This window comes from Onychostoma macrolepis, chromosome 11 (genome assembly GCF_012432095.1).
Source record: "Onychostoma macrolepis isolate SWU-2019 chromosome 11, ASM1243209v1, whole genome shotgun sequence".
Lineage (NCBI taxonomy): Eukaryota > Metazoa > Chordata > Actinopteri > Cypriniformes > Cyprinidae > Onychostoma > Onychostoma macrolepis.
This window is the reverse complement of record NC_081165.1, coordinates 455,680-473,797: the sequence shown is the minus strand read 5'-3', so window position 1 is coordinate 473,797 and position 18,118 is coordinate 455,680. Positions and strand designations below refer to the sequence as shown.

General features: G+C 35.9%; 1 protein-coding gene across 1 annotated transcript; it reads left to right on the top strand.

The window, feature by feature from the left end:
- The first annotated feature begins 884 nt into the window (after positions 1-884).
- Positions 885-16,988, top strand: si:ch73-40i7.2 (FYN-binding protein 1). The gene is made up of 16 exons (XM_058790588.1): positions 885-1,025; positions 6,510-7,077; positions 7,273-7,327; positions 7,725-7,801; positions 10,680-10,714; positions 10,851-10,885; positions 12,347-12,458; positions 12,575-12,734; positions 14,435-14,588; positions 14,675-14,691; positions 14,783-14,837; positions 15,787-15,850; positions 15,971-16,133; positions 16,331-16,364; positions 16,465-16,502; positions 16,637-16,988. Exons 1-16 carry the CDS (start codon positions 1,023-1,025, stop codon positions 16,660-16,662), a joined length of 1,596 nt encoding a protein of 531 aa, XP_058646571.1. The 5' UTR covers positions 885-1,022; the 3' UTR covers positions 16,663-16,988.
- Positions 16,989-18,118: the final 1,130 nt, after the last annotated feature.

The window sequence follows — 18,118 nt, the reverse complement described above, 5'->3', positions numbered from 1 at the left end:
GTTCCAGGTCAGTTTAATCACGTTCTATATTAATGCGCTTCCTATAAACATTGGTAACCATAGTAACATACAGTTACAGTTGAATAATACAGACGAAAATCGTTATCGTTCCGGTCAAATATTGCAGCGCAAATATTATTAACATCTTTAATATGTGAATGCTGGCAAATGACCATGGCATAAACGGGATAATCAACGGCTAGCTGTGCATTAAACGATTTGAATGCACGACGTGGAGCGGAGCCGTTGATTATCCCTTATTCTACAATGTATAAAGGGTTCAAGCTACTTTACACAGGCTAATTACTTTATATTTAAAAAAGTCACACAGGAAAAATCACTTTCATTTTCTTAGGAAAAATATCCTAAGATCTGTTGTCGAGGAAGATACTTTGGCCACAAAAAAAATAAATAAAATACAAATGTACAGGACATCTAAAGGACTTATTCATTCGCTTTTTTTCTTATTCTCCACAAATGTGATTTAAATACCGATAACTGCTGCTGTTTGCTTTAATATTTTTGTTATGTTTACAAGAAGAAAAAAGCCACACAAAATTGGTGATTTTCCTTTATGATCGACAGAGGGAGACAAAGCTCCGTCTGCCTCTCCATCACTGTTTAGATGCGAGAGAACGGCACTTTCAGCCTCACACAGACTACAAAGGCAATATTCATTCAAGATTTTCCCATAATTTACATTAAATAAACCATTACTCAAGTCACCAACAAACAAAACTCGCCACGTTTTGAGGCAATGCAACATTTCTCACGTATGTTTGTTTTTGTTTTTTTTTGTAGACGTGGAAAGACGTTGTTTATTGAAGTGCCTAATAATAACCAGCCGATAGGCCTATTATGTAAATATGGAGTTGCCCAATGGATTTGCCTTCGTTCATTTTTAGAGTACTTCCTGCTGTAACAGGTTTGAGGGGTCGCTCATCTGCGCTTCAGGAAACTGCTGCAGTCTGCCGCTCTCTTCAGCTCAACTCACATGACAGCAAACTTTGGAAATAAAACACATGGTAAGGCCAGCTTGATTCTCTTTTAGCGAAATGACCGAAAATAGGTAGCTATTTTCAAACCTCCTATTGAATTATTAGATAACTGCTGAGGAATCAGTTCATTCTGATAGCCTGCTGATATCATATGGTCAGACCTGAAATTGAAATAATTGCGTCTCATGTGTTAAGTTTTATTATTATTATTATTATTATTATTATTATTATTATTATTATTATTGTTGTTGTTGTTGTTACAATCTTTTAAAAAGCAGGCCATAGCACACAGGCTCTGTCTCAAAACATAGCCTAGTGATCACCAGTTTTTGGTCACCATCGGAATCTAGTTCTTCAGAGATCTCTCTGTTTTGAGACACAGTCAGTAAAACTTCTCTGAACTGAAAAGAGTGTGTAGGTTTGTTAACCTAAATCACCTTTAAGTACCCTGCTGAAAAAAACAATAGAACCCTGCCCAAAACACAACAGAAAATGTAATGGTTTTAAAGGTTATAATGGGAATTGTATTGGTTTTAATGGAAACTATAATGGTGTCTACTGGTATGTGATGGATTCTATTGGTGGGATGTTAAATCCTATTGTTAAAATGCCCAAAACACACTACAAAAAGGATTTTTGTAATGGTTTTACTGGAAAAAGCTAATGGTTCATAATGGTATTTTAATGGAAACCATTGGAATTTCTGTGATGGTTTCTATTGGGCTTCTATTGTTTTTTTTGTTTTTTTAGCAGGGTAGCTAATCCTGCGTTGTCTTGTTTCATGATTTTTTTTTTTGGTCACACTTTATTTTAAGGTCCAATTCTCGCTATTAACAAACCATTAACTACTACTTTTGCCTCAATAAACTCCTAATTTGCTGCTTATTAATAGTTAGTAAGGTAGTTGATAAATTTAGGTATTGGGTAGGATTAGAGATGTAGAATATAGTCATGCAGATTACACTGTGTGCAGAATTATTAGGCAAATTGATATTATGGTCATATTTTTTTTCCAAGAACATTTGACCAATTCCAAACCACATCAATCTTAATAACTACTATTGATTTTGTATTTAATAATTTATAAGTGATATATAATTGTCCATGAAGGCTGATAGTCAGAAACTTCTTATTTCAGGTGTGCAGAATTATTAGGCAGGTTTTCCTTTACAGATAAAATGAGCCAAAAAAGAGATTGAACTCAAGAATAAAAGTAAAAAAAATAAAAATGAAATGCCCATGAGAAGGATTCAATACTAATGCAATAATAGAATTAGCAAAGTTAAGGCATGATCATTGGGCAGCGAAATGCTCATGCTCATGCTCAGAAAAAACAGGTGGAGAGGAAAAGACACCTTAACTGCAAAAGAATTAAGAATTAAGGTGAAGAATTAGGTGAGAAACCATCAGGAACCATTTAGTCTCCAGCACCACCATTTTCCAGAACTGCAAGCTTCCTGGAGTCTCCAGAATTACAAGGTGTCAGGTTCTCAGAGACTTTGCTTGGGTAAAAAATTCTTTAAAATGGCCCTCACTTAATAAGAATAACATGCTGAAGTGTTGTGAAATACATGAAGACTGATTTTGTATAGGCTTTATGAACAGATAAGCTGAGAGTGACTCTTGAAGGACCAGCATCACATCCTCTTGTGCCACAGTTTGAAGAATTTATCTTCCAGAATCTGGCAGTAAGTTTTAGGAGCTCATTTTAGTTCAAAAGTCTGTCTTGCAGGATTGATTAAAAAGGAGCTCCTAAAACTTACTGCCAGATTCTGGAAGATACATTTTTCAAACTGTGGCACAAGAGGATGTGATTCTGGTCCTTCAAGAGTCACTCTCAACTTATCTGTCCATAAAGCCTATAAAAAAAGTATTTCACAACACTTCAGCATGTTATTCTTATTAAGTGAGAGTCATTTAAAATATTTTTTTACCCAAGCAAAGTCTCTGAGAACCTGACACCTTGCACTTCTAGAGACTCCAGGAAGGTTGCAGTTCTGGAAAATGGTGGTGCTGGAGACTAAATGGTTCCTGATGGTTTCTCACCTAATTCTTGACATTAATTCCTAATTCTTTTGCAGTTAACGTGTCTTTTCCTCTCCACCTGTTTTTTTCTGACCGTGCTGACCCAATGAGCATTTCGCTGCCCAATGGTCATGCCTTAACTTTGCTAATTCTATTATTGCATTAGTATTGAATCCTTCTCATGGGCATTTAATAATTGTTTTACTTTTATTCTTGAGTTCAATCTCATTTTTGGCTCATTTTATCTGTAAAAGAAAACCTGCCTAATAATTCAGCACACCTGAAATAAGGAGTTTTTAACTTTCAGCCTTCATGGGCAATTATATGTCACTTATAAATGATTAAATACAAAATTGATAGTAGTTACTAAGATTGATGTGGTTTGGAATTGGTCAAATGTTCTTGGAAAAAAAATATGACCAGAATATCAACTTGCCTAATAATTCTGCACATAGTGTATGTGCTTGATAAAGCAGCCAATATGTTAAAAATAGGCATGCTAATAAGCTGCTAGTTAATAGCGAGAATTGGTCCCCATACTAAAGTGTTACCTTTTTTTCTACACTGAAATACCTTTCACACATTTCAACTTCCTTTCAAAATGATAATGTGAAATATCACTTAGCCTAACCCTGAGTTGAAATGCGCATTAAGAAAGTGAAATGTAGCCTACTGTGAAAGCCTATAAAGATGCGCTTTCCTTGTATCTTTTTAGACTCTGCAAGCAGAGTATCAATAAATTGATGTCTGGATTTGTTTAGTGTATTCTATGCTTGGAGTAGAGAGAGATTAGGCCAAAGGTTTTGTGTTGATATAGTGTCATAACAACAGAAAGGTTTAGTGTTCATTGTGTACTGTAATAAATCATCATCTATGTTTTGTTTATTGATGCAGTTAATCAATGGACAGCAACGACTACAGATTCTCTGATTAGTGGTCAATCAGTATGGGTTTTTCTGATTTTTAAAACTAGATTTTAGTGATAATCTCATGCCTCAATTGAAGACTTATCACTAAAGTTCTCAAAAGAATGAAAAACGAGTCTCTAAAATTAAGAATGGTAACTTTAGTGATATTTTAAAGCATGAATGATATAATTGTTTGGATTGTGGCTAGAACAGATAAGACAACGCTTTCATTTTTCTCTTGTCACTGACACAGGTTTTTAGCGTTTTTAGCAAAGCATGCAGTTGATTGGTTTGTTTTTGACTGTCATCTCTATGACAACCACAGCTGAATGATGTGCAGTGCAAAGGTGTGTGGTTGGAGACGCTTCCTGTGCCTCACTATTGTTCTGAATCTGCTGCTCACTTCTTAAACAGTTCATGACAGTTCATTATCTTCCCCGCAACGTATGATGTCTTTGAGTTCTTCTTTTAAAACACGACGCAGATTGACAGATGCATGTTAATTCGTTGCTAATTATGTATGCACTCAATATTTGAGGAAGGTAAACTAATTAGAGACATTCAAAGCTCGGTCCTAATCAGGGTACGTGATGCAATGATGACAATGTGTGGTCTGAGGTCTATTATAGTCCATTCAGGCAATGCCACAGCATGGATAGCATACTTCTGCTAAAAACTTCTGCCTTCCACAACTGATTTTAATCAGTGCCTATTTTTGAACAATCAACAATGTATGCTATTACAGTTAAGTCCTCTGAGCAGGTTTCAGGTTCAATACAAGTTAATTTCTGTTGATAACATCTGTGGCCTGACCCTTCGCAGAGTTTGTAAGGACAAGCAAAATTACAAAACAAGAATGCGATTACGGTAATGGCAGTCTACTTTTTTGGTTAAAGATGGTGTTTAAACAAAGAGGCAACATTTTACCGCTGTAATATGAGTGAAACGGCTATTTGAATAATCAAATATTCGAAGCCATTGCCTGCTGTCAGTAGTGTAGCGATGTATGAAGTATTGCTCACTTTGCGCGAAATTACAGGTAATGCAGATTCCTACTGGATTTGATGTCATTCAAAGAGGAAAATCCATTTTGGAGATTCTAAAAATGTTTAGATTTTTTTTTTTTACCTTAGAAAAACAATGAATTTGTTCACAAGAAGACTAAGGATGTATATTAAAAAAGTAATAAACCTTGGATATTCCTTTAAATGTTTTCTTCTGTGTGTTCTTCACAGTTCTTCTGTAGTAGTCACTCAAGTCAGACACTGAAATGTGATATTTGTTGGATTTATTTTATTTTATTTGAAAGTTCACACCTGCTCTGTAGCCTGCATGCGCAATTTTTTCACACTTGTTAATATTGTGTGGCAAAGCACCCACAAGGTCAAATGATGTGTAGATGGATGTTTATGTAACAGAAGCCATCAGAGCTACAACGGTGTCATGTGCTGTTTGGCCCAGTTTCTCTCGACAGAAATACAGCACAAACCAGCGCCACAGAACACGACATTAAAACATCTAACTGCAAATGATTAACTCTGAACGGTCATTTCCTTCACCGTGTTCATCTAACTACTGATTGAAGCATATTCCTTTTATATATATTTCATTTTGATCAGCTGAAAATGCTTGACATTAATACTATCCAGAGTAAAAACTATCACACTGCGAAAATGTTAAACTGTAAAAAAGACTAAAGTGAAATTTATACGGTAAAATTTTACTGTAAAACATATGGTAGCAACATTTTAAAAATTAGAGATATCTAGTTAAAAATCTTTATAATATGTTGGCAACCACCTTAAAAACACAGGTGATAAAGAGAAAGCCACATGATTAATCAGAGTTCATCACAAGTAGTTTTTCCATAAGCTGAAGTAAATCACCATTATGGTGACACACGACACTAAAACATTAAACAACATAAAATGTAACATAACAGATAACGGTAACACTTTACAATAAGGTTCATTAGTTAACAACATTAGTAAACATGAACTAAGAATGAACAATACTTCTTCTGTATTTATTAATCTTAGTTAATGTTAATTTCAGCATTTACTAATGCATTGTTAAAATCACAAGTTGTGTTTGTTAACATTAGTTAATGCACTGTGAACTAACATGAATAAACAATGAACAACTATATTGTCATTAACTAACATTAACAAAGATTAATAAATAGTGTAATAAATGCACTGTTCATTGTTTGTTCATGTTAGTTAATATATTAACTAATGTTAACAAATGACACCTTATTGTAAACTCTTACCCAGATCACAAAAAACTAAGAAGAAACACTGAACCATCAAATGTGTTCTGTCACACAGAGGATTCAGGAAATGTCAATTTACGTTTTTTCACTGTAAATTATAAGGTGTTTTTTTTCACTGGCAATAACAGTATAACTTTAGCAGGATTTTACTGTAAAAATACATGAAATGTTGCATTAGATTTATTACAATTTTCACCATATGGAGTAAGGCAACTTAATGTTAACCAAGTTTTACATTTAAGATGAAGCACACCGGTGCCTTTGAATAGTTTCAGAGCTCAGATTGATTTTATTGCTTTACAGGAGGAAAATGTGGATGTCAAGGCCATCCGGGCCAAATTTCACGCTCAGTTAGAAATGGCAGCTTCCGGAGGTGGATCCGCCATCAAACCTCATATGGTTGGTGCGCTGCCAGAGTCTCTAACCAATGGAGCTCTCCGAAACAAGACTTCAGCTGTGCCTACAAGACCAGTCTTTCCTCTGAACGCTCATAGTGAACCAGAGATGTTTCATTCGGGACCTCAAGGACTCTTCCCAAGACCTCCTCCCTCTCATCGTTTGGGAGCCCAGGAGAGTCCTAAAACGCCCCCTACGGCGGTCCACGTGCCGAGCAGAGTCAAGATGACAGGAGAACTTCTTCAGCGCAAGATACTTCAACAGCACAGTGACATGAAAGCCGCTTCAGCGTTCAAACCACCACTGCCGAGCCAGAGGAGCGTGTCGGAGGTAGTACCGCTAAGAAAGCCGCTTCCCAATGTCGGGCCGCGACCGTCAAAACCAAGACGTCCTCCGTCTGTAAACCTGGATCATTTCAGAAAAAAAGCCCCTGCTCTTCTTCCCAAAAGAAACATAGATCTCCAAAGTTCTAAAGGTAGGAGCCAAACAAATATCTTTTCAGTCTTGCATATAAATCAGTAATAAAAATACATCACTCATCAATAAATATTTGCATGTATATGACCTAATGCACGAATTTATCATGTTAACTGACTTTTTTCATGCCGTGTTAGGTGAGACTTTTGTACGTAACAAGTTTTATTTAGTATTTATGGTGTATTTTGTGTAGGACCAGCACGGCCACCAAACAAACCCAGCCTGTTGACATCATCCTTTTCAGAGTTGTGAGTAATACGCAGTTGTCTATAAGTAGTTGCCATAGTTTGGAAGAGAAGGGGAAGGAAACTGTAAATGTGTCATTTTTTTCCACATCTGATCTGTATCTCTAAATTATAAAGAGGAATAATTCTGAATTGCACCAAACAACATCTTGCATTCTATTGTTTCGTTTCGTACGTGCATCTTACAGTGCGATCTTTCATCCTGGAAGTATGTGGGTGTAAAGCACGCACTGTGGCATTTCCTGACTCTTTTTGTAGATTCTTATGAAGCTAGATCAGATACTATGTGTTGTGTGGCGTAATGGTTATTTTTAATTGCTGTTGGGTATGTTTGCTGTTATTGAGTCTGATAGGGTTAGTATGTAATCTAACTCTTGTTTCCATGTGTTGTGTGGATCAGAAACGTGGACAACCAAGAGGACTATGATGACATCAGCGCACTCCCACCACCTCCTCCCACACCTCCCAAGCCAAGAGGTAAACGTGAATATAGCTTTCACCTGGTGGGTTGTAAAGCAGATGAAAGAATCTCGTAGATTTACACTGAGCAACCCAGCCTTGTCTGAAGATCAGATTATCATAGAGACTTGAGGGAGGGCTTTTTTTAACTTATGCTTTAGAAAACTATCTAGCAAGCATGTAGCAATGAGCTAAAAAAAAAACCTTAGCAGCCACAAAGCAGTGCCCTGGTGACCAGTGGCGTGCACAAGGGGGGGGCCAGGGGGGCTCGAGCCCCTGCCCCTTTGAGGTCCGACGGTAAAGTGCCCTTGCGGTCTGGTGCCCCCGGTCTGGGATTTCTGCCGAGGGTAGAGGTGTTCGATATGACGATTTTTGATCGTGGACTATAAAAAATGTCTCCACGATTTGCTTTTTTGAAGAAATATCGTAGTATCGTACTTCAGCGCGCATTCTATCAGCTGCAGTTCTGGCGCCGCCGTCTCTGTGTACTGTACAACGCCACATACATTCAGTGTTAACTCAGCGGTAGAGTTACTCTCACGGGACACTGCACTTATTCGCAGTCACAAAAGTACATTATCTGCATCTACTTCTAAGACTTACTGGTTGAACGTTTCACTCAGTGTTCTGTTCTGATGAGCGCCTTTTCTGAGCACATACACCCAAAGCGCGTGCTCTAAAAAGCCCGTCAAACAGCGCCTGATTACTGAACTAAGTTATGTTTTGTGCTAATACTGTCAAAACACACCAGGTTTATGTATAGACTCAGTTGGTTATGTCTAAAATGAAAGTAAACAGCTGAGAGAAACGTGCGTGCCTGTATATTAGATGCGTGCAGGTCTTAAAGGGACAGTACTAAACATGCAGCCGACTGTAATTAAAGGAATAGTTCACCCTAAAATTGTAATTCTGTCATTATTTACTCACTCACATGTTGTCCCAAACCTGTATTAATTTCTTTCTTGTGCTGAACACAAAAGAAGATATTTTGAAGAATGTGGGTAACCAAACAGTTGCTGGTTCACATTGACATTAACAGTAGGAAAAAAAATACGATGGAAGTCACTGTAGACCAGCAACTGTTTGGTTTTCCACATTCTTCAAAATAGCATTTATTTTCAGCAGAAGAAATTCGTTCAGGTTTAAAACAACTTTTCAGTGAGTAAATGAAGGTATAAAAATCAAACACTAGCCTATTTTAATTTTGGGGTGAATTATTCCTTTAATGTTAATAAAACACCAAACACAAAGAGAAAAATCACTCACTACTCTTGACTGAAAAACTTTAATACAGTTGCTTTAATAGGAATCAATCTATATAGTGTTTTATTTTTATATTTGTTCATTCAGTTTCTTGAATGCTCCTGCTAAATATGACTATTGTAGACTACCTGAAAATAAAACACTGTTTATTTTATTTGTATATTATGTGTATTTGTAATGTGTATCTTTGCTCTCATTTTTTAATAACAAAGATAAAATAATGACAACGATTTTTATCTTCACCCACTTTGGCCTAAATATCCGCCATACTTTTTAATATTTTGTTACCTTGAAAGGCTTTGTCTTTATAATAGGGAAATTAGTTTGGCTGCACTGCTCAAACAGCTTGTAAAATAGAAAATCCAACGTGACAAAGAATTGTGATAATATTGTGAATCGTGATTTTCAAAAAAAAAAAAATCGTGATATTTTTGCCATATCGCCCACCCCTAGCTGAGGGGGACCAAACCCATACACCCCATTTTGCCCCTGCCCCTCCGGAGGTCTGTGCACGCCACTGCTGGTGACCATTCACAGCACTAGAGTGGACGTTGCCTGGGCAATATACAGTATGTGACCCTCAGAGGCGTCATGCCCATTCAAAGTGAGGGGGCACGTGCCCCCTTAGATTTTTGAGCCAAGTGGATGTTGAATGCAGCTTCTAAAAGACAATAAAATAGCCGATTAATGTTTTCTATATTTAATACAATCACTTCAGCGTGATTAGATAGTTCTGTGCGTCATATCATCAGCTGCTAAATTCAAATCTGCGTTCGCTGGCGCTGAGCCAATCACACACGATTCTGTTGAGTTTATGAATGCAATGACCAATCAGAGGTGTTCAGATGAGTCATCGCTGAAATGCCGGTGTTTTCTTCACTCGCTCGCTGACTGAATACATCTTTCTGGCGAATTCTGGTCAGAAACAAGTGCAAATGAGTGTACGAATCTGTAAGTAAGATATTCATTTCACAGTGTAAACAGCTTCAGTGATTTTAATGGGAGTTTTTGAGAGTGCTTGAACTCTAGACTGTCAGTGAAAATGTTCTTTGCTGTCTTTCTGTACAATGAAAGTGTTGTGATTACCGTAGTAGCCTAACTTACAATGTTTTACAATGTTAAATTCACATTAAATATAAAGTCAGTCGTATTAAAAATATGTTATGGCATGACACCCATATCTGCGTTTGGGAAAGGCAAACAAAATAAAATAAATCATAAGTGCTTTTGTGACTGCTGTGTGTCACATGAAGACCCCCAACTCGTGCCCCTCAAAAATAACGAGCCTTTAAAAGTTGTCCACATTACGTTCTCAGCAATGCATATTACTAATCAAAAATTAAGTTTTGAAGGTAGGAAATTTACAAAATATCTATATGGAACATGATCTTTCTTTAATATCCTAATGATTTTTGGCATAAAAGAAAAATCGATAATTTTGACCCATACTATGTATAGTTGGCTATTGCTACAAATATAGCCATGTGACTTATGACTGGTTTTGTGGTTCAGGGTCACATATAATCTAGCATTTGTTTCAAATGTTTTTTGTTCTTTTTCTTTTCTATATGAATTATTTCCATAAAAAAAAAACATTCACTGACTACAGCATGTTTGTCTTCTCATCATGCAGACTCGTGGACTGACGGTTTTCCTTCTCAGCATGAGGTCAGTCTGTTGGGTTAATTTTGTGTTTATGTGTTTCAGAACAAGTGAAAGAGAGGATGTATGTTGAAGGGTCAGTGGTTGCAGTCCTTTATGCTTAGCATGTGTTCTAATGTGTTTTTTTTTTCTTGCGTTGTAGGACAGCGATCAAGAAATCTATGAAGACCCAGACAGGTAAGTCATATCAGTGTTCATTTACAATGCAAAGTTCCCTTCCCAGTCCATCCAGACCACTAAACTAAACTGCAACAATGGCTTGTTCAGAAATTTGCATTATTATGATGCCCTAAACATGCGCACATTAACACTGCATAGCTTGCTCTATAATGACAGAGTTATTTGCGTATAGATATATGGTACCTAGAAACATGACACATTGATACTTTATCAGTTATAAGATGATACTAATAAAGTGTGTAAGCTCATTCCCCCTATTTTACATTTAGATATGTAACCTAACATTCACTTAAATTGTTAATCTTTATAATTTAATAAAAATGTTGTATGTAATCTTCTTTGCAAATATAAAAATGAATATCTAATTTTTGTACTGTGCATTATAATGTGATGCTAAATTCATTTGTAGCATTTAAAACTATTTTAGTTTTTAGTGTTTATTTTTCATTTCCACTATACTTTTCAAAAGTTGGGGGCCAGTAAGATTTTTTTTTTGTTTTTAAATGTATTAATCATTTTATTCATCAAGGATGCATTAGATGATTGACGTGACAATAAAGAAATGTACAATTTTAGAATTTACAGTTTTAAAAATTCTAATTCAAATGATTGCTGTTTATTTGAACTTTCTATTCTATCTTCAAAAAATCCTGAAACAAATGTATCAGTTTCCACAAAAAAAAAAAAAAAAAAATTGATAATAATAATAATAATAATAAACAGAGGAAAGAAAAGCATAAATGTTTCCAACATTGCTAATAATAATAATAATAATTTTTTCAGGTGCAGCAAATCAGCATATTAGAATGATTTCTGAAGGATCATGTGACATCAAAGGCTGAAGTAATGATCATCACAGAAATTAATTACATTTGAAAAAATATTAAAATACAAAATTCATTTAAAATGTGATCTTTGACAATATTGCTGTAATTTTTGACAAAATTTACTGTATTTTTCATCAAATAAATTTAGCCTTGATGAGCATATACCAAACTTTTGAAATGTAGTGTATTTAGACAAAATAGTTTAGAATTTTAAATTTGGCCATAAGATGAAATTAATTACTGGCTTATTTTTATTAGCTATAATTTTACTATCTGTGCATGAAGTCTAAAAAGTACAGTAGCAAAATACTGTAGCCTGTTTAATTTTTAAGGTTGATCAAGCAAAACTGAATTATAAGTACAAGAAATCTTGACCATCGTTATAAATGCATTCCATTGAGGATCAAATAATCTTTCCATAATGTATCAGTTAATGGAATAAAATCTCTCTTGTTGTATCCATATGTTGTAGCCACAGACTGCAGAATTTTCACTTAAATGATAATATCTTTAAAAGAAAAGGGAAATGAACAGGGACTGTTAAACTCTAAAAACAGCAATGTGAACATTCATGAGAATTCATGAGTCACTCTGCTTCCTTTAATTTCAACTGTATTTCTGTATATTGCAGACCTGTTCCTGCTGAGAGGAAAGTATTGAAAGAGACTAAAAAGACAGAGCTGGACAAGAAAGAACTGAAGGAAAAGCTGAAGTGGGAAAATGAGTATAGAAAAAGATTTAAGGTAAGCCTTTTGTATTTGTTGAAGCTAAAAAAAGGATATCATAAATGTGGTTCTATGTGTTTTTTGCCTGATTCCTACAGATATTAGCATGTTCATAATTGTGTTTGTGTGCATAGCTGAATGGTCCTATTGAGGTGATCCACATGGCTCGTGTGAGAGAGGACTGGCAGGGTGGAAAGAACGACCTGACTGTGCGACAGGGAGAGAACGTGGAGATCATCCGTGTGAACAACAACCCCGGGGGGAAATGGCTGGCACGAAACCTGAGGGGCAGCAGTAAGTCAAATAAGCTCAAGTTCTTGCTGTGACACGCTGTCGATTACCACAGAAGACTTTCTTTTTTTTTTAGAAAGTTTCTGAAGACTAACAAATCAGGTTTACAACAATGCACTTACGACAGAAGTCTATGATGCAAGACATTCAGCAGAGGAAGTGATATCAGCTTTATGATTTAAATCAGAAGTGCGCTGCTTGTTTTCATCATTTCAGAAGTGAGGGGGACAGAATGGCAATTGCATACCAAGTTGTTCTATTCTATTCTATTCTATTCTATAGTCCATGGTAAATAAAATCACTTAAACCACACTGCTGCAAAGAGGTTATGTAACTGAACTGAACTGAACTGACAAATATGTCACAGTAAGGAGACCTTATATCAGTAGAACAATAACATGCAGTACATTGTTGGGGTAATTTAGTGTTATTAAGGTTTGAGTGACTTTTTTCATGCTCTTTATCATTTTTTTTCTGGCTGGTTTTATGGCTACTTCCATTTTCTCGATCTGAATCCTCCCCCTGCATTTTCTTCTTTTTTGATAATCCATTTCACTTGAATGTATGTCAAAATATGGAATTAAGGATTTGTCACTACTTGGATTTCCTCGCAATCCAAATCCCTGCTCTAGATTAGTATTTTTTCTTTTTTTAATGATCCATTTCACATAAATGTACATCAAAATATAGAAGAAAGGATGTCACTACAATCATTTCATCACTACATCCAAGTCCCTGCCCTATATTTTTCGATAATCTGTTTCAATCATATTTATGGCACAATACATTACATTGTTTACACTGCAACTTCAACTTATATTAAAGCATATTCTAACGCAGAATATTCCTATGAAGTCTGTAGCAGCACAATACCAACTTTGCTTGACGTTTTCTTAAAGGGATAGTTCACCCAAAAATAAAAATTCTGTCATGAATTACTCACCCTCATGTCGTTGCAAACCCATAAAACCTTTGTTCATCTACGTTACACAAATTAAGATATTTTTGATGAAATCCGAGAGCTTTCTGACCCGGCATAGACAACAACACAACTACCACATTCAAGGCCCAGAAAGGTAGTAAAGACATTGTTAAAATAGTTTCAGTCAATGTGCGTTCACAACAGTGCGTTTGCAACAATTGCTTGCAAACAAAGCGCAACACATCCAGGTTCTTCGAGAAATTGTTGAATAAAGTAGTGTTTTTTTTATTTCTTTGCACACAAAAAGTATTCTTGTATCTTTATTAAGTTAAGGTCAAACCACTGATGTCACATGGACTATTTTAACAATGTCTTTACTACCTTTCTGGGCCTTGAATGTGGTAGCTGCGTTGCTGTCTATGCAGGGTCAGAAAGCTCTTGGATTTCATCAAGAATATCTTAATTTGTGTTTCGAAGATGAATGAAGGTCTTAGGGGTTTTGAAGGACATGAGGGTGAGTAATTTAATGGCTACATTTTCATTTTGGGTGAACTATCCCTTTAAGAAAATGTCAAGCAAAGTGCTGCTATAGACTTTATAGGAATATTCTTGGTTTGAATATGCTTTAATATAAGTTGAAGTTGCAATGTAAAGGAAGCAGGGGCAGATATTTCCATATTGTGCCAATGACCGAATTTTCATTTTTGAGTGAACGACCCCTTTAATGAGGATAGAAAACAGCAGCATTCATAAAGTTCTAAATATGTGTTTCCTGCTGCAGTGGGCTACATCAGTAACTCCTGTGTGGATGTGGATTATGAAGAAGTGAAGCGGAAAATCCGTGGTCAAGCCACACCCTCCTACCACCCTTCTGCAGTCCGGCCCATCAACCCAGAAGTATACGACGATATCGGCTCTAATGACCAACTGGACAGGTGAGACCCCAAGCCTCATGTTGAGGGTATTTTTTATGATTTTAAAAGTTTGAGCTCACATTTTTTTTTTTTTTTTCTGTTTTCAGTAGTTTTCACAGTGATGGTGAGTAAACGTACACAGACTTATACTTTCCGAGAGGTGATTTTTCATTTTTCTGCACTGGATTGATAAGTATGTGCTCTGCTTCTCTCAGATGTATATGATGACATAGACCGTGAAGAGTTTCCTCCTCCTCCCCCAGAGATCAGGTGCCTCTCCTCTTTCATCTCATCTCTTTTTTTTTTTAATAACCATAGTAACCAATATTTAATTTTACACAAATGACAATGAGGCTGTGAGGGATCATATGTACAGTCTGTTTAGTGTGTTGTGAACTTTAGTGTTGATCACTGAGTTACAAAATACAAACTTGATATGATTTAGGGTATAGAACATCACCGCCTCATTTTCATTCATTTTAGGTCAAATTAATTATAACCTGACTAAAGGTGCGGTCACAATCACCATTGTTTGGCGAATTTTCACAAGCGAATTCCAATTATTTCAATTGGAATCGACGCAGGTGGGAATTTCACAGATTTTGCAACGGGTTTGAGTTGGTCACGCAGATTTGCCGTGTTAACCAGCAGAAAGCCGCTTGGTTTAAAAGTGATCTCTGTGTGACTGATGCTTCATACATCACTACACCATTGACAGCAGACAATGGATTTTGTTTGCCCACAAAATTTTGCTGAGATGTCACTAATGTGACCACACATTAAGGTCTATATGTGTTCCAAAACAAACAATCACATCGATTATGTAAATGTCCCTCTGTTTGCTATTTTCGTCTCGTATTGTTCATACAAAAAGCTGCTGAAGTGTCTCTCTTCAGCTTCATGCGCTTTGAACAAATGACGAACTGTCGAAATCATATTTGAACTGTGTGTTAATGGATAACTACCTGCAAACTACCACAGAGAGAAAGAGGGCTTTGTTTTAGCTTCCCTAATCTGGAGATTTTCTGTATTGATCATTAATCATGTAATGATCAAAATAGTATTTTCAAGCAGCACACATAAACATCTTAATGTTTGACTTCAGAACAAAATTGTAATCATTTGCAATCTCTTTTACTTTCGAAATGATTTTTACATTTTCTGTGCACTGTAGTGAACACCATAAATGTGAGATTTAATACCATATGCTTTTATTTAGCCACGATCCGATGAAGTTCAAGCAGCGGGAGAAAGATGAGAAAGATTTTCGAAAGAGGTTTAAGGTGAATCTGTCTTACTTTTGTCTGCTTTTGTATTTTTCAGATTAGCTTTGAGTCTTGTTGATCATGAAAAGATGTCAGAAACCGTAGTAAAAATGTAAAAAACATGAAACTGTTTAACAGTTTGAAGGGCCCATCCGAGTTCTGTACACCATGATGGTGGATCCCAATGCCAATTTGAAGAAGGGTGGGAGCAAGTACCTGGAGGTGGTCCGTGAAGAGATTCTGGATGTTATACAGGAGACCAGCAAGAAGCATGTTCTGTGTCGTAATAGACAGGGGAAATGTGAGTCAAACACACCACCTGCTGGAAAATATATGCTATTGAAGCTTTTTTCTTCAGTTATTAAAACCCAGAGCACTGAGAAATAAACATCTCATTTAATCTTATTCAAATAAGTGTGTTAAAGTAGTATAAGTAAAAATATAAGTATCAAATTATTTATCAGTATTAATAATTGTATACTTTTTCTCATTGCACAGTTGGATACGTACCTTTGAATTACCTTATGCATGAGTATGTATTACTTTTAAATTTAAATACAGTAATACAAGCAATTTGTATCTGCTTAATATATATTTTTTAATGTTGTTAAATCCTCTACTTTCATTTTCAGTGAGAATGAGGTTTATGATGACATTGATACTGCTTCAGGTATACACACACACACACACACACACACATATCAATCATATGGTTTCATCCCATCAAAAGAGGGTTTTATTTAGTTTTATTTGTAATTATAATAGCAAATTTGATTTATTGTTTGTTTGTTTGCTTACTGGCAGATATATATGACAACGATGACAGCTGACCTGCTTGAAGATGATGGATATCATTCATGTAAAAGTGTTTTCACCTGAGAAAGCAAAAAGAGACTGAACACCATCGAATGAATTACTGACGTGGTTTGAAGATGTTTTCTTTAGGAAAACTAAAGCTCAAAGCTTTGTATATTGTAGAAATAATTATTACGGAACATTATAATTATCAAAATTATTATGATCGAAATAATATTTTGTAAAGAATTTGACATTTGTAATTATCATAGTGATGTTTTTAAAAAATTTGTTTACTGTCATATTTTTCTTTTTCTTTTTTCTGACATATGACAATCCAAATCTATTCAAATGAAAATTATTTGTTTGTTTGATTGTTTTTTTTTTTTTTTTCTAAGGTTCATTATTTACTTTTAAACGTAGTTTCAATAATGATGCAGGTGTTTTTTTTTTTCTTTGTTTACAAACACTTAAAATGCAATGTCACTGCCTACAGCAGTAGAGTGTATTCTTTGCCAGCACTCCCAACTATGATTGGCAGGTGCCGTGGACACCTAAGCCCCGCCCCCCTTAGTTACTGTTGCGAACTCGGACAAACAAACGGAGTTGCTAACTGTCTTACAATGACAGCTACAGTGTGAAAACCTTGTCCCTTTGTCTTTTTGATAAATTTTGGACACAGAAGGACCACCATTCAAGTGGGATTTAAATATGCCATGGAGAACAGTTCGCTAATTAGGTTTGTACGTTAGCATGGACTCACTAACGTTAACGTTTGCTAGTTTTAGCCAGAGATACCTTGCTAAAGCTCAAGATGACATTAACGTTCTGCTTGAGCAGATGAAAATTGTAGCTTAATAAGAGTATGACAACCAGAAAATAAACGTTTTTGTCTTCATTGGGATTGGGGTGAATGCTTAGGGACATTTTGCTCCGTTTTGTTTGGGCTTAGGAAATAGAATAAAATAAATTCCATTGCCCATCCTCTCAGGATACCTGGAATCAGTGTTACAAGTACCCCAGACGCATGTTTTTTTTTTTTTTTTTGGTTTTTTTCATTTTTGAAGCATAAACCCCATAAAAACGATGCGACCTGAGAATCTACCAATGTTTCTCTATAGCGCAGAAAGAAACCTACAGATGTCCGAGTTCCGCTCCCCGTGCCACTGATACTCGACTGCCATTGGCTCATCTGCGTTCGAGGGGAGGGGCTTACCGATAGATCATTTAGGCCACGCCCACACACTGCCTCAATGGCATTTCTGATTTATAACAACAAAAAAAAAAACAGAACAATGCCTGAAAGCTACTATGTGACAAGGTCTACAGTAAAACATGCTAAAAACACAGAACTATGTTCTTTATAAGCTGTCGACCCCAAAAAATTTGCGTTCTACGAGCGTCGACAGCTTTTAAAAACATTTTTTTTTCTTTTTGTTTTAGCTTGTTTGCTGTACACCTTGTCACACAGCAGCATGTAGGCATTGTTCT

Excerpts from the sequence above, each read along its gene's own strand:
- si:ch73-40i7.2 (XM_058790588.1), top strand. Across the intron at positions 10,715-10,850 it reads GTTTTCCTTCTCAGCATGAG|GACAGCGATCAAGAAATCTA; the intron begins GTCAGTCTGTTG and ends CTTGCGTTGTAG. Across the intron at positions 15,851-15,970 it reads ATTTTCGAAAGAGGTTTAAG|TTTGAAGGGCCCATCCGAGT; the intron begins GTGAATCTGTCT and ends ACTGTTTAACAG.